This window comes from Gopherus evgoodei, chromosome 2 (genome assembly GCF_007399415.2).
Source record: "Gopherus evgoodei ecotype Sinaloan lineage chromosome 2, rGopEvg1_v1.p, whole genome shotgun sequence".
Lineage (NCBI taxonomy): Eukaryota > Metazoa > Chordata > Testudines > Testudinidae > Gopherus > Gopherus evgoodei.
In genome coordinates this window covers 181,461,227-181,478,632 of record NC_044323.1, presented here as the reverse complement: position 1 = coordinate 181,478,632, position 17,406 = coordinate 181,461,227, and the positions used below count along the sequence as shown (strand labels likewise).

The 17,406-nt window shown below is 45.8% G+C and overlaps 1 protein-coding gene across 2 annotated transcripts in view; it reads right to left on the bottom strand.

Moving 5' to 3' along the window:
* NUP153 (nucleoporin 153) overlaps positions 1–17,406 on the bottom strand; it is a 72,672-nt gene that overhangs the window by 8,925 nt on the left and 46,341 nt on the right. For both annotated transcript variants that reach the window (XM_030552443.1, XM_030552444.1), the window contains exons 13-18: positions 16,562–16,654; positions 16,227–16,314; positions 13,583–13,702; positions 12,568–13,191; positions 2,434–2,628; positions 1,056–1,904 (exon numbers count right to left, since the gene is read on the bottom strand). In XM_030552443.1, coding sequence (XP_030408303.1) covers positions 1,056–1,904; positions 2,434–2,628; positions 12,568–13,191; positions 13,583–13,702; positions 16,227–16,314; positions 16,562–16,654 — 1,969 coding nt within the window. The remainder of the gene's footprint in view (positions 1–1,055; positions 1,905–2,433; positions 2,629–12,567; positions 13,192–13,582; positions 13,703–16,226; positions 16,315–16,561; positions 16,655–17,406) is intronic.

Below are 17,406 nucleotides of genomic sequence, written 5' to 3'. Positions count from 1 at the left end.
CATTTCTCAGTCTTAACTGTCTGGCATCTTGTTTTCATTTCTCAGTCTTCATTTTTCTATTACTTAGGCCTCTGTTTCCTCTCCCCTTTTCTTTGGGGATGGAGATGGGGCCACTTTGAGGAATTAAGTTCCCCTTTCGCCATAAAGGACTGTCACAAATCTTTTCCCTTAGAACTAACGAGTCCTTGATGACACTGACTCTGGGATTAAAATAGCACTGTTAATATTTGCGTCATGGTATTTCATCTCAGAACTCTGGGCCCTCATTCTCTTGTTTGTCTAGCAACATCATGCAGTTTTAGGATTTCGAACAACATAACACTGTGAAGAGACTAATAAAAACACTATTTTTAGTCAGAGTTACTGACAAAACTCTTTGCTAATCCTCTAGAGAAAAAAAGCCGGTTTTAAAACATGACAGGTAGTTGGGCACAACTGGAACTTAACAGCCAGAAAGTCCTCTATGCAGCGACATCACTAAAAAGCTCATTTTCACCTGCAAAGGTGGAGATATTACCAATATATGCAGGACAATATACTAGTACCAGATTTTGTACCAGTATAATTATTTCAGTTAGGGCTGTGATTTATTTTATCTTTTTTTAAGGATATAGTTATACTGGTATAACTTCTTGTGTGGACACAGTTATAGTAGTATAGCATATTCTCCATCCCATACTGGAATAAGCTGCACAGGTATAAGGCACCTTTACACTGGGATAACTGCGCCCACACTGTACTGCTGGTATGGAAAGCGAGAGGTACAACTTCTGTATTTAGGCAAGGCCTACTAGAAAATGGTTCTTATGTGCAGTAAATATTTTGTCAAAGTTTCAGTCCGTGTTCAACTCCACTGAAGTCCATAGAGAAATTGTAACAATTCTGTTATCCTCTAAGACCCAAAATTGTAAATTCATCTTCATGTAGTAAATAAAAGCTTTTCTAAAGACCTAACACACGGACAAATCACTCAAATATATTTGTTTTCTTGGCAGTGACTTAATTTTGTTACTTCATGGACTTGACCAGACAACTAAAGTTTAAGTTTCTTTTACCTGCAGTACTGGTTTGTGCCCCAAATGTAAAAGTTGGCTTTGTTTGCTCTGTTTCCTTCTCTTCCGGTTTAGTTAAGTTGAAACTGAATGGGGGTTTTGCTGTGCTCTCTTCTTTGGTCTGCTCAGACTTCCCAAATGAAAAGATGGGTTGCGCCTTTGGCTCCTCATTGTCAACCGTCTTCCTGAACACTAATGAAGTAGCAGAGGTAACAGCGTCCTGTTTCTCCTCTGTCCTTCCCAAGACAAACTGTGAGGCAGATGCAGGTTCCATGCTGCCAAAAGTGAAGCCTCCCTTGGCTGAAGGAGTTTCATCTTTTTTCTCCTCTGACTTTTTAAATAAAAAGGGAGTTGCTGCAACTTCCTTTTCTGCCACCGTTCCAAAACTGAATCCACTCACTCCTGTTTTATTCTCTGATGTAGCCATGGAAGCAGTAGAACTTGTGCCAAAACTGAAACCTCCTAAAACAGGTTCCTCTTTCTTTTCCTGCTGTCCAAGACTGGATGTCCCAAACTGAAATGCTGAAGTAGATGGATTGCTTGTACCAGAGGGAAGTCCAAAGTTAAAACTGTTATTCTTACTGTCTTTTTTACTCTCCTCTGATTTAGAGTCTGAGGAAGAGACTCCAAATTTGAAGTCCTCTGAAGTTTTAGAGAAACTGAAGCCCCCAATCATATTGTTTGTTACAGATCCCGACTCTGATGTAATACCAAACTTCAAACCCCCTTGTTCTCCAAATTTGAAACTTTCTGTGCTTCCTAATGTCTGAGATGACTCAGAGGATGATGACTGAATACCAAATTTAAATGATGGTGCAGCAGCATCTGAGGACACAGCAGCAGTTCCAAAACCTGTAGAAAGAAAGAACAGACTACATTTGTAATACAGACACATGCACTTAAGTCCTGCTCTGCAACAACATTGCTATTCTGGTCCTGATCCTCTCCTGAGCCAATTATATCCAAAACTCTTTTACTAGAAATGCCTTTTGTTTATAGATTGTCAGTTACTTTAGCATACAGACCCTCTCAAATGAGTGGCACTCTATCTGCAACTAGGATCAAAGAACTGTACTTACGACTCACTCCGAACCGAAGTTTGAAGTGTATATAAAAAGTTAACAGATTTGGTGATATGGAATATTTTACGAACAAGAACATTATTTCCCTCCCAACAAGAGATATTTCCCCCCATACATACACACAAAGACAATGCTGAGCCCTAACAAGTCATTTGTGAAAGTTTTTTTTTTCTTTTTTTCTTTTCTGATATATCACACACACACTTTGGAAAAATGCAGCAATTCACACAAATCTTCCACTACAACAGATAGAAAACAACGGAAAGAGTGCAATTATTATTTCCGTCATGAAGCATTACCTTTGAGCTCAGGTTTGGTGCCTGGTTTTGCATTCTCACAAGCTATGCACTTTGTGGCCTCTGCTTTGTTTTGTACCAAGCATGTTTCACAGTCCCAGCTTCCCTCAGGTTTCTTGAATTTGTCTAATCCCAGAAATCCTCCAGAAGGAGCAGAGAAAGAGGATGTGCTGCTACTAGTCACAGGCACTGAACCCCCTAGGAAACAAAGGAAAGTGTTAAAAGTCTATTTAAATTATAAAATCAATAAATATGACCATTTTATGAAGCTCAAGTTTCAGCTACACTTTCAAGATGTATAAACTGATCAGGCACAAGCGGCGGAAACAAAACCTGCAGATTATTTTAAATATAATTTAGTATCTCTGAAGAATCTTGAAGAGCTTTACAAGCTTAAAAGTAATATACAGACTACAGAGGGGGATTACTGGAAGCACCCTAAAATGCAGCCAATGCTAGAGCTAATGCAGTTCATAGGCTATAGCAACATACCTCAGCTATTTAAGATATAGAGTGAAGGAGACTGTATCAAACTGAAACTGCAGGAGAAATTTAGGTGGACAGAAGGTAATTACCAGAGTTGGAATTAATGCTGTCCCAACTTGTAAAATGCCATGAGGTAAGGAGTTATTTACCAGGCAGACTCATTAGCAAATTCCAACCAAATCTCTTCCTCTTTTCCCTCTGCCCCACAAGCCTGAACAGAGGACTAAACACTCTTGCAGCAGCGGCTCCTCCCCTCCTCCTCCTTCCTCTTTGCTGGTTGCTAAAGCTACTCCCACCCGCCAAAACTGTAAAAGGCTAGAGGAGAAGAGGAAAGGCTGGTGAGAAGGCAGAAAGAAGAGACTTGTCTAAAACCACATACCCCTGTAAGTGATAAAAGAGCTAGATCTCATGAGCTCCAGACTCCCAATGCTATGCTCTATCACCCAAACCAACTGGCTTCAACAGCAACAGAGGCTTCTTTGAAAAGACATGGAAGGTACCATATTATCTGAACACTAGCTTGCTCTCATTTGAAGCTGGCTCCTTCTGCCTGCCCTGCAACCTAGACCCATTGTCATCCCTCAACAGAGTGTGTCAGTGGGTGCTGCTTCCGTAGCAGGCAGTCTGACTTCCATAACAAATACTCAGAGTGAAGCACAAATCCAAATCCAGCAGGTACATAAAGGGTCCTCTGAACACCAGTTTAATCCCAGCAAATGTATCCTAATTGGGTCTTCGAAGCAGCCAGATTGAAGAACTGTCTGCCTACCTTCTCCTCTTCTCCTCAAATTAACCCTCCTTTGATTTCAACTGTGGAAGATAGGGATGATATTCACTCTCATCCCACAACTTATCTTATAGAATGATCAGATATTCTTTGCCCTTTCCCCACTCCCCTCTAATTCTCATCCTTGATGGATCTAGAGACCAGGCAGTTCTCTTCATCATGGGGGATCACACTGAAATCTTGTATTTCCAAAACGCTTCTCAGCAATAGCCCAAAGCCTCACAAGCCACATCTAAAGGGCCAGCTCACACAAGCAAGTCCCTGAAGTAAAAGACGGTTACTCACCTTTGTAACTGTTGTTCTTCGAGATGTGTTGCTCATATCCATTCCAGTTAGGTGTACGCGCCGCGCGTGCACATTCGTCGGAAAACTTTTACCCTAGCAACTCAGTGGGCCGGCAGGTCGCCCCCTAGAGTGGCGCCACCATGGCGCTCCATATATACCCCTGCCGGCCCACCCGCTCCTCAGTTCCTTCTTGCCGGCTACTCCGACAGTGGGGAAGGAGGGCGGGTGCGGAATGGATATGAGCAACACATCTCGAAGAACAACAGTTACAAAGGTGAGTAACCGTCTTTTCTTCTTCGAGTGATTGCTCATATCCATTCCAGTTAGGTGAATCCCAAGCCTTACAAAGGCGGTGGGGTCGGAGTGAAAAGTGGCAGAATAAAACTGCTGAGCCAGAGGCTACAGCCTCTCTTGACTGCTGAACCAGGGCATACTGCGAAGCAAAGGTATGGACCGAGGACCAATGGAGCTTCGCGACAGATCTCGTGGGTAGAAACACGAGCCAGCAAGGCGGCAGATGAAGCCTGAGCCCTGGTAGAATGCACGGTGATGTGGCTTGGGGAAATATGAGCCAAATCATAACAAGTGGGGATGTCCGCCATCACCCCAGATGAGATCCTCTGAGAGGAAAACAAGCAAGCCCTCTCTTTGGCCCGCTACCGGGGCAGAGCTGGGGCACCTTAGGAAATGATTCTGTCAGCACAATATAATGCGAGCACTCCACAGATGTTCAAGGAGTGCAACGGTTATGCCCATTGCGTTGAGCTGTGGGTAACATGAAAGGCCAAAACACCTTAGGGAGGAAAGCCGGGTGCGGTCATAACTGCACCTTGTCTTTGCGGAACCTTCGTAAGAGCTCTGATCTCAGAGACTCGTCTGGCCAAGACTAGGTTGAGGTCCCAGGGCGGGGCTGGGCGGCGCACCCGAGGGTGCAAGCGCTCCAAGCCCTTGAGGGACCTCGAACCCATAGAGCGTGGGACACTGAACGTCCATTTTAGCCTGCTGGAAGGTAGGGATGGCTGCTGAGAGTATCCTCAGCGATGATACCGCCAGATCCTGCCGCTGAAGGCCAGAGGCAGGCCAAATAGAGGGATCGAGACCTCAGCAGGAGCAAGATCGAGCGTACTGCAGCTGTAAAGGAAACGCTTCCACCTGGCCCGGTACGTTGACCAGGTGGAAGGCTGCCTGTCACCCCGACTCAGGTACGCAGGAGCCACCGTGAGGCGAAGAGGCTGCAGGTCCGAGTGACGAAGCCTGTCATTGCCCTGAGTGATGGGGTCTGGGCTGACAGGCCGAGCAACGTGGTATGCCAGTGCTGCCTGGACCACTCTGGAGTGATCATGATGATGCGCACTCTGCCCCTGCGGAGTTTAAGCAGGACCTAACGAACCAGTGGGAACAGTGGGAAGGCATAATGCAGTTGGCCGTTCCACGGCATCAGGAATGCGTCCAAGATCGATTCCGAGGAGAGACCTTGGAAGGAGCAGAACACCTGGCATTTCCTGCTCTCGCGGTGAGCGAATAGGTCTGTGTGAGGAACCATCTCCACTTCCGGAAAGCGGGACGCCTCACATGAGGCAGAGTGATGACTCGTAAGACATGAAAGACCTGCTGAGTCAAAGAGTTAAGACGTTCCGAACACCTGGGAGAAAGGACGTCGCCAGCTCCATCGAGTGGGCCATGCAAAAGACCCGGAAATGGATGGCCTCCTGACAAAAAAAAAAAAAAAGGGGGAGGACTATGTCCCCCCTGAATGCTTATGAAGCACCTGGCCATTGTGTTGGCTGTAAACACCGAGATACAACGGCCTCGCAGCTGCCGCTGGAACCCCTGGCATGCCAGGCGGACTACTCTCATTTTTGGGGCATTAATGAGGAATGCCAGCTCCCTAGAAGACTGAAGGCCTTAAGCTCGGAGGTGACCATGAGCACTCGAGCAGAGAGATGATGCGTCCGCCGTCAGGGGCAGTGAGGGCTGGGGCGGATAAAACCGCATCCCTGTCCACACCAAGGAGGGAGTTAGTCACCACTCTAGGGAGCCTAAGGCGTTCGAGGGAACGGTGACTACCATGACCATTGGCTCCCTGTCCAAGCGGTACGCCGAGGTGGGCCGGACTTGGAGAGGACGGAGGCGGAGCTTGGCGTGTTTGGTTACAAACTTGCGGGCAACCATGGACCCAGGAGACTGAGACAAGAACGAGCTGAGGTCGTTGGGAAAGCCTTCAGACCTCAGATGATTGTTGCCATCGCCTAAAACCGCAGTTGTGATAAGCAGGCTCCGGCTAGGTAGGAGACCAAGATAGCCCCTAGGAAGCCCAACCTCTGCGTGGGAACCAGAGTGGATTGCTCTATAGGAATCATCAGGCCTTGACTTGTGAATAAGACCGTGACGATGCCCACGGGCTGAGTGGTTTGTGTCTCAGAGTCTCCTCGGATAAGCGAATCGTCCCAATACGGAAAAACGCATATCCGACATCAGCGACGGTAGGCGGCGACTATGGCCGTAAACCGGGAGTATTGACCGTTGGCTATAAAGCGGAGGCATCTCCCGTGCGGAGGGAAGATGGCATTGCGAAAGTACGCGTCCTTCCTATCCAGGGCGGCATAGTAGCCCCCAGGAGGCAAGGATGGAATAATGGTTCCCAGGGATACCCTGCAGAACTTCAACCTTATCCCAAACCGGTTGAGTCCATGCAGAACCAGGGAGGTCTGAGACCTGTGTTCGAGTGGGGGACTAGGGCATAACGGGAGTAAAACCCCTAGCCCCTTTCGTCCGCTGAAGGGGGACAGGGCTGGAGCAATTTAAAGGTGATACCTATGCTCCATCGTGCGCAGGGCCCAGCGATCTAAAAGTAACTGGGGCCATGCCAGGAGAAAGCGGGATCGGGATCCCGTCCTGCGACTGGTACGCCGCCCTCCGGCGAACCTTGGAAGGTCCGTCTTTGGTCCCAGTGGTAATTGCGAGGGACCTTGACTTTGGCTTTTTAGGGGGCCTGACGTTTGTCTGCGACCACCTTGGCCTTGCCGTTTTCCAGAGTTCTGTCTCTGGCTAGGCACAGAGTATGGCGGCTGGGGCCATAAAGGCCTACGTTTGGTCGCTGGCGTATACATGCTAAGACGCATTAGGACCCTATTGTCCAGCAGGCTTCGCAGTCTGGGGCTGTCTCTGCCGCGAAGATGCCTTTACCAACAAGGGGTAAATTCTTTCCCCCGTCCCCCAAGACGGCAGCGAACTCCAGGTGGGAGGTTTGAGGGAGAAACTCCTTCACCCAGGTGCTATAATTATCACAGCTAAGCAAGGCTTGTTGCTTTGCTACCCAGAGCTGCAGGGCCCCTGCAGAGTACACCTTGCATTCGCCAAGGCTCTTTCTGCGCCGGGGCTGGCGCCCGCTGGCCATCATATCAGGATCGTGGTCTTGAGCATAAAATCTGCGCATATGGGATGACACGGATACGCGTCCGGACGGCCATGGAGGTACTAAAAGAAGGCACGGGCCGAGTCTCTGACTCACTCGGACCTTGCCCAACTCGGCACCGGGGACCGGCATCGGGAGGCGTATCGGTACCTGGAACGAGATCCAGACCCGCAACCAGAACGGTGTCGGGAGGTCGACCGAGATCTCGAGGCTCGGAGAAGAGCTACAGGAGTCAAGGTACCTGCCCCGGTGCCAGATGTCGGAACGGTGCCGATAGCGGGTCGGCGAACGGGATACCGACCGGTGCAGCGAGTGTGACCAGTACCGAGGAAAACAGCACCGGGACTGCCAGTGGTGTCCGGCGTGCCGACAGGACTTGGAGTGTCTGCGGGACCGTGATCATGAACGGTGCCGCTTTGCTATACTGACAGGGGACAGTCCCTTGAAGAGACTGTATTACCCGTACCGGCGGTGCCCGGGTCAGGCAGCACTGACTCTGTCATGGCACTGAGAGCCCTCGCCGTTGGCAACATCTCCGGCGTGCAGGGAACAGCAGGCTCAACCACAGTGCGTACTGGGGAGCTGTCAGGCACCGGATTCGACGGCCCTCGTGGGGCCGGGATCCACGGTACCGAGGTCGTCAGAGCTTCGGTAGGTGTCGGTGCCGGGCGAACCGAGTTAGATAAGCTGTCTGGCTGCGGTGCCGTCAGCACTGAAGCAGCGGGAGTAATACGCTTAACCACGGCGCGTGCCGGGGAGCCGTCGGGCACCGGATTCGATAGCCCTTGTGGGACTGGAATCGACGGTGCCGATGTTGTCGGTGCCTCAGAGGCTTCGGTTGGCATGGAAGCAGCCGGAGCAGGAGCTCAACCACGGCGCGTGCCGGGGAGCCGTCAGGCACCGGATTCTACGGCCCTTACGGGACCGGGATTGACGGTGCCGACGTCATCGGTGCCGCAGCAGGTGTCGGTGCCGGGCGCTCCGATTTAGACTAGCCCTCTGGCTGCGGTGCCGTTGGCACGGAAGCAGCCGGAGCCCTAGCTCGACCACGGCGCGTGCCGGGGAGCCGCCAGGCACCGGATCCTACGGCCCTTGCGGGACCGGGGATCGACGGTGCCGACGTCATCGGTGCCGCAGCAGGTGTCGGTGCCAGGCGATCCGACATAGACGAGCCCTCTGGCTGCGGTGCCGCTGGCACGGAAGCAGCAGGAGCAATACGCTCAACCACGGCGCGTGCCGGGGAGCCGTCAGGCACCGGATTCTACGGCCCTTGTGGGACCGGGATCGACGGTGACGACGTCATCGGTGCCGTAGCAGGTGTCGGCGCCGGGCGATCCGACTTAGACGAGCTCTCTGGCTGCGGTGCCGCTGGCACGGAAGCAGCAGGAGCAATACGCTCAACCACGGCGCGTGCCGGGGAGCCGTCAGGCACCGGATTCTACGGCCCTTGTGGGACCGGGATCGACGGTGACGACGTCATCGGTGCCGTAGCAGGTGTCGGCGCCGGGCGATCCGACTTAGACGAGCTCTCTGGCTGCGGTGCCGCTGGCACGGAAGCAGCAGGAGCAGTAGCTCAACCACGGCGCGCACCGGGGAGCTGTCAGGCACCGGATTCTACGGCCCTCGTGGGACCGGGATCGACGGTGCCGACGTCGTCGGTGCCGGGCGAGCCATCTTAGACGAGCTGTCTAGCTGTGGTGCAGCTGGCACAGAAGCAGCAGGAGCAGTAAGCTCTACCACGGCGCGAGCCGGGGAGCTGCCAGGCACCGGATTCCATGGTCCTGGGGGACTGGAATCGACGGAGCCGAAGTCATCGGTGCCTCTGCAGGTGACGGTGCCGGATACGCAACTTAGGCGAGCTCTCTGGCTGCGATGCAGGTGGCACGGAAGTAGCGGGAGCAGGGGGCTCAACCGCGGCGCGTGCCGGGGAGCCGCCAGGCACCAGCAGGAATCGTAGACTCTCTCGACCTCGGAAGAAGGGAGCGGTGCCGAGTCGACATCGGTGCCGGCGATCGGTCGGTGCCGAAAGGCCTTGGCGATACCGGCGGGGTCCGGTGCCGAGGAGGCGCTTCTGCCCGCCGCTTGAACATCGCTCCGCGCCCAAGGTGGAGGGGTAAGTGAAAGTCCCGCACCTTTGTGTTCTCGGCTTAAAAGCCTTGCAAATGGGGCACTTATCTGTCAAGTGTGATTCCCTGAGGCACCTCAAACAGGAGTCATGTAGATCTCTCTTCGGCCGCGGCTTCTGGCAAGCCGGGCCCCTCTTAAAACCCGGTGAGCCATGCATGGCTCCGGCACTGGGCTCATGGAAGGGGCTACTTCCTGAACCCCGCTAACTAAACTAACCATGTTAGCAAAGGAAACACGTATAACTATACAAATATATATATATAAAAGTGTTATAACTGCATAATTATATACGAGAAAACGAGTAGCTAGGGAAGTGGAGGTCAGCTAAGCCGCGCTCCACTGTTCCAACGACCGACACGGGCGGTAAGAAGGAACTGAGGAGCGGGTGGGCCGGCAGGGGTATATATGGAGCGCCATGGTGGCGCCACTCTAGGGGGCGACCTGCCGGCCCACTGAGTTGCTAGGGTAAAAGTTTTCCGACGAATGTGCACGCGCGGCGCGTACACCTAACTGGAATGGATATGAGCAATCACTCGAAGAAGAACAAGGTGTTCACTATGGTGCTGAAAGTCCACAAAAGCAACAACCTCTGGAATTTACTATATAGATTTGGAAGAAATTCCATTCTGTGCAGAGTGGTTGTCAGAATTTTTTAGGAAGGCTTTAAAAAGGCAAAAGCACATGACATATTACTAGAACTACTCATCCTTAAAGTCCATCGGGGTCCTTTAGGAAGGGTTTTCCATCATTTCCCACCAACCTAGAATCTAGATTTTTTTTACAGCTCACCGAAAATCTACAAACTAAGCCTTGGCCAATAGTCAGTTTGGAGTCTTGGCTTAGTGGTCAGCAGACCCACCCCACTTCCAAACCCTTAATGGGATTCCCTTTTTCTAGCTCTCTGTAGGAGTGGCCTTTCTGGTGGCCATCACTTAGGCCAGGAGGGCGGGTGGGCTAGCTAGCTGCTCTCTCTGTGGATGCCTATTCCTGCAAAAGGTGCCCCAACTTGGAGATGTTCCTAGTTTTATGCCTAAAGATAGATGGCCTTATATCAGTGCATCTCCCTTCATTCTGTTCAAAACATTATATATATATATATATATATATATATATATACACACACACACACACACACACACACACACACACACACACACACACACACATATAAATACACTACAAACAACAATCAGATGCAGTCAGGCTCAAAACATATTTATAAAGAGCTCAAAGCTTCTGTAAGGAAGAGTGGTTCTCTTCAACTGTTGTAAAAAGGAAAGTATGTGCAGGTAGCATCTCAGACTCAGAGGCCAGAAGGAGCCATCATGATCATTTAGTCTGGCCTGTACATCACAGGCCACAGAACCTCACCCACTCACTCCTGTAATAGGACCTGGATATGTTACTGAAGTCCTCAAATCATGATTTAAAGACTTCACGTTATGGAGAATCCACCATTTACACTAGTTCAGACCCACAAGTAACCTGTACCCCACACTGCAGAGGAATGCCAACCCCCCAGGGTCTCTTCCAATCTGTCCTGGGGAAAAGTTCCTTCCTGGCCCCAAATATGGCAATCAGATCCTGACAGGTGGGCAACATGCACCAGACACGCAGGAAAGAATTCTCTGTAGTGACTCAGAGCCCTACCTACCGTCCCATCTCTGGCTACTGGAGATATTTGCTCATAGCAGTCGCGAATGGGCCATATACCATTATAGGAAACCTCATCGTACCATCACCTCCATAAACTCATTAAAGATAGTCTTGAAACAAGTTGAGTTTTATGCCCCCATTACTTCCCTTGGAAGGCTGTTAAAGAACTTCATTCCTCTGATGGTTAGAAACCTTCGTCTAATTTCAAGTATAAACTTGATGGCCACTTTATATCCATTTGTTCTTATGCCAACATTGGCCCTTAAATAACTCCACCCCTTCCCTAGTGTTTTATCCCTTTGATGTATTTATGGAGAGCAATCATCTCCCTCCAGGCTTTGTTCTGCTAGGCTAAACGAGCCAAGCCTCTTAAGTCTCCTCTTGTAAGTTAGGTTATCCATTTCTCTGATCATGCTAGTAGCCCTGCTCTGCTTTTGTTACAGTCTGAATTCATCTTTCTTAAACATGAATTGCACACAATATTCCAGATGAGGTTTCACAAGTGCCTTGTACAATGGTAATAACACTTCCCTGTCTCTACCGGAAATACCTCACCAGATGCATACTAGGATTGCATCAGCCTTTTTCATGGCCACATAGTCATCCAGTGATTGACCAATGCACCTAGGTCTTTTCCAACTGATATGTCCCCAGCTTACAGCACAAATTCTTGTTATTTCTCAGTCATAGCAAAATAGTTATGTGCTTATATTAAGGAAGAATACATAGCTGAAGCTCTCCCTTGCCCGCTAAAAGTCAAGAGACATTCTACTAATGGACTGATAGCCACTTAAGCATAAAAGGAATGTGGACACACTGCCAGGATATAAACTAGAAGTCCATTCCTACCTTCATTCTCTGATGAGCACACATTGGAACATCTGTAAATATGTTTTTGAAGAGTTTTTGGAACCACAGTTCAAGACAATGTGGTTTCCTTCTCCTCTCTATAATGCAGTACTACAAAAGCCATAGAATAATGAGTCATTTGTCTTGTAAAAGGAGTTTAAGTTATCAACTTGTGCTGGAAGATGGGCTACAGCTTAGGGAAGAGTAACCCTTTGGGGCAGAACTACCTCATTCCAGGCAATGAGGAGAAGCAGATGCTAGTTCCAAAGCAGTTGCCCACAAGCAGAAATGTGGAATAAATGGTAACCAGAAAACAGAATCAGATATTTAGTCACACAAGTCATAAAACAGATGTGTTAAAGAGCTTATACATTAATCTTAATCCCTCAGTTTTAAAACCAGAGTATTCACTATTCTATACTTTACACTTCAAATTAAATAGAATGCTTTTTAAAGACAAGGGCTTTTTTAAAAAATATTTAAGTTAATTTGCAAGCATGGAGAGCTAAAATACAAAAAAAAAAATTCGTACCTGGTCTCTCACACTGACAAGCTATACATTTACTGTCTTCCGCCTTATTTGACACAAGGCACACTGTACAGTCCCAAGAACCCTTCGGTTTTTTGAATTTGTCTCCAAACCCCAAAGTGACTGTCGTTTCAGTGCAGCTAGGAGAGGAAGTCACTGTTATTGTATTTTCTGTGACCACTGGCAATGTCAGAGCAGGCTTTACTCCGGTTCCAGGCTTTGGTGTCTCACAGGCCACACATTTTGTAGCTTCAGGTTTATTCTGGACTAGACATGTATCACAATCCCATGTTCCTGCTGCTAATTTAAATTTGTCTCCGAAGCCCAGTGTTCCTGTTGCAGGAGCAGTTGATTTAACAGTGCTGCTTAGAGTCAACGTTCCAGTCTGTTTAGCAGGATCTGCTGTCGGCACTTTAGCAGCTTGACAGGTTATGCATTTGTTGTCTGTTGCCTTGTTTTGTAAGAGACATGTGTCACAGCGCCAATATGATGAAGCTTGTTTAGAGGTCTCTCTAAATCCCAATGAACCTGCAGAAAAATTACTTATTGCAGGCCGTGTATAAACTTCTGTGCTTGTTGAAACAGGCTGTGTGGCTGTAGGGGTGTGTGTCTTCAGAGAAGTAAAGTCTAGAAAAATATAAACACAAAATCAGGTACATTTACATTAGCTCCTTTGAGGAACTCTTTTTAGCCCTCATTCATCTTACCACACAACAGGAGATATATACGGGGGTCCTGGGGATGTGGGAGGTCTCCAGTATCGTAAAAAACACAAGTGGTAAAGCCACTGTAAAAAAGCTTCACACCATCCACCCGTTTTTTTCCCAATTGTTAATGTTGGGAGTCCTGGACCACAGTGGACTACCATTCAGTATTTCAACACTGAGCTTGTTTTCAATTTGTCAGCAAAATTTAATCTTAGATGAATGATTTAATTAAAGTTTCTCTGTAACTGCAACACTGTATACTGGTCCAGGTTTTACTGTAAGTTCTTTTTAAATGGAACCCATTATCTCACCAGGGCTTTTTAGAAGATCCAGTACACTCCCTTCTTTCAAGACTTTTGCAGGCTTGAAGGCGCCATCGTACTCTTCCTTTTCTTTCTTCTTATTGCTGGTGCTATTTACAGCAGTGGTACCTTTAAAAAGAAAGTTTACTACTTTCATGGAGAAACACGCTCAAACCAAATCAAAAGGTTATTTCCTTCTTCCATCCCTCCCAAAAATACAAACTCTTCAAAAAAGTCTTCCTACTTTCCAAGATTTGATTTTTAAAATTTTATGTTCACACAGGATAGAAACTTAGTGTATTATTACAAGAACCATACAAGTCCAATTAACTTTTTATGTATAATTACAAGGTTACTTTCTAATTTCAAGAAACATTTACATAACCTCCCACTTTTAACTTAGTTGACAAGCTTTGTAATGTGGACTCTTACAAAGAAAAGCTGGATATAGAGCTGGTTGGGAATTTTCCATAAAAACACATTTTTTTAAAAACACAGAAAATGCAGTTTCTGTAAAACTGAAATTTTTCATAGAAAAAAATTGATTTTGCTGGGTTTTTTTAATTTCTATTTTCCCCAACAGGAAAATATTTCACTTTGAGTCGGTTCATGCCAAATAACAATATTTCAGTTTGTTGAAATGAACCAAAACATTTGGTTTATAAAGTCAGTTCAAGATTAAACTGCATCTTCCTATCCTGCCACTTAGTCCCATGAGAGTTGCAGTTCGGATTTATCATGCCTCCATTCTTTCCTATGCATTAGGCTCCCCCTTTCCAATGATGCTGATGAAACAATCTCTCCTGTGACTAGGCTATATGATGCATCATGGGAGTCACATGACTATTAATGTATCATGGGAGATGCAGGATGGCTAGAGAGCCCAGTCCCTAAGGAAGAATGAAGACATGAGGCACCTGAACTACAAATCCAATGAGACAATGCAGCACCAGGAGGAGATGCAACTTAACACTGAACTGAACTGAAACAAAAGGTTTCAATTTGGAAATATCAACACATTTTGTTCTGATCAAAAATGCTCATATGTAAACACATTTTGCCACTTCTGAATAAATTTTTCAGAACTTTTTGTTTCGCAAAATATTTTTTTGGTATTTTAACTCTTTGTTCCACTTGAGGCCGAAAAGAAATGTAGAAATATCAGAATTTCCTGCAGAATAGAAATTCTGATTTTCATTTTACTGTAGTTATGTGTTGTAGTATTAACATCTACTGTTGCAATTTTCCCCAAGAAGATTTTCTTTATTCCTCGCTATTACTGAAAACAAACTATTAGGGCCTTCAATTAAATGAGGGAATGGGAAAGAGGAAGTCTCAAAGGGAGAGAAAAGAGTTGCTTTCAAGTTACCAACATTTTATACTTAGAGAATGACCTGCCTGTCACACTGCTATTATTGTGCCTGTCTATGGATAGAAGACTTCAGTCTCGTGGACTATAAATATAGCATTTGTATGATTGCTCTGACACAAAGTACATTGTAAACTACTTTTTAATCCACTCACTTTTTAATATGTCAGATCAATTTTTATTACTTTTTGTACTGCTAGACTGGGGCCATATGTGCCAAAGTTCTGGTAAGACAATTTCTATAGCTAAATTATAAATATCCCGAGATAGGATTTCATCATTAAAATGGTGAGACAACCTGAACTGTGGTGGCACAAATATGCAGTTTTAATAAATGACATGTAGAAAGAGTTCCTAAAAAAATCTGGGAAGTTACTCCAGTTTTGATGGAATACAGCTATTAAGATTCAGAAGGGAAGGGAATAAGTTAATAACAGGACTTTCATGTGCGGTAACTACAGCACAGCGTTTTGAAATTCCTTAGTGTGTAAGATGTGGATCTGACATATCATATTAAAAAACAACAATCTGAAACAGTCAATTTAGAAAAAAATTAGTCAAATATACTTTCAGGGCCCTTGAGTCTCCCGGACAGTTTTTGTAGTTTAAAAATCAGATTCTCCTTTTTTTTTTTAAATTCTAACATTTGCTGTGTGAAAGACAAACACTAACGGGAAACTGGATATTAAAAAAAATGCTATCAAATGCAGAAAGTTAAACTAAAAGATTTTTTTCTCTATAACCTTTCACTACAGTAATCTTAGGTGCTGCTTGTAACAATGGTATATAAAGTATTCCAATAGCAGTGTGGTTTAAATTTACAGTGTCCCCATAACTTATGCACAAATTAAAAGTATGCTTTACATGATAGCATTTCAGTGGCATTTTCATATAACACACTATGCCAGAAGAAACCTTGGCTATGTAAGTAAAAAACATCCCTTGCAACAGGGAAGAGAAATATTAGGGTTGCGGTTGGGAACTGTTACTGCTTTCAGAAGGAACAAGTCAGAGAAATAAAATTTCAAGTCTCAAGGTAAACCAAACACGCTAATGATCATAACTTAGGCATTGTGATTGGAACACAAAAAGGATAAAATAGCAGCCTATAGGAGGAAAGATGGAAGGTGACACACTAATTCCAATATCTGGTGGAAAATGATCCCCATCTGAAAGCATGCAAATGGTGGGGTTAGACAGTTCAGCTGGAATATGACCCCCAGACAGATCTAGTGTCAGAAAAAATAAAACATTTGAGGTCTGAAATGCTGGAGTTTTAGTTACCTGGGCTAATCAGAAGTGGCACTGGAGTATCACTGGATCCAGAAGCTTGTGTAGATTTCACAACAGGAACACTAAATGTAAACCCAATCTGATAAAGAAAATAAATAAATCTTTTCAATGCCAAAAGGAAGAAATCTTAATCCAGAGTAACACACAAATACAAATTCAGATTTCAATTCTCTGGTATACAGTTTATTTGGCATCCAACTGAATATAGAAACCTATGTTCCTTTTTCCATTATTTGCCACTAATGCCACTTTACTGTTTTGAAATGTTCTGGTAAGCCTACAGCAAAAGCTTCAGGAACAGTGGAGTTTCTACATGCATTACTTACAGACAGTGGAGGTAGCACTTCTGCCTCAGTAGATTTTACAATTGGAGATGAAAATCGGAACACAGGACTGCTAGCATTACTTGCTGGTTGCATCTAAATTTTCAAAAATAAAAAAATTAAGACTATGTAAAAGGAAAATATGTTGAAAGAAAAAACACTAGTTATTTAAGGCTATAAAAATATAAGAAGTTCTGCAATGAACTTGGGAAAGCTAGTTTTGACATTTATAATTCCCAGACAAGAACTATGATGAAATGCATTTAAGGTTCAGAGTACATATCAGTAGTTTTTGGTAAAATATATTACAGTCATGTTTTAATTATTCTAAAACCATATGATATAAACTCAGAAAATTCAGAGTTGAGGTTACACTGAAAATATATTCAAATATGTTAAGGTACAAAAATGCAGCCAAGGCACCTAAATAACCTTAAATTCAACTCAACATTTACCAGGCCCCTCCATAAATAAATGGGCATCTGATTCTTTTTTTAGAAAAACTGTACACAAATATTAAAATGTGTCTAGACATTCTTAATGTTTATTTTTATTGCAGTTATATACATGAATTACTGTGATGACATTTCTTTCCTACTGATGCTTCCAATGCCATTTATGGCACTTCTAAACTGTTGAATAAATCTTGGCATATTATAACCATAACAGGCTTTCCAGAGCACTTCCAGGAGCCATACATCAGTATTATCCAATAATTAATCCAACAACTTTGTGAAACTACATCAAAATCTTTCTGGAATCTCATTACACATCAGAATATAATGGCCCTCGTTTACTCAACTGGCCATAAGATAATACCACTTAGTCTACCCCTTAATACCACTAAG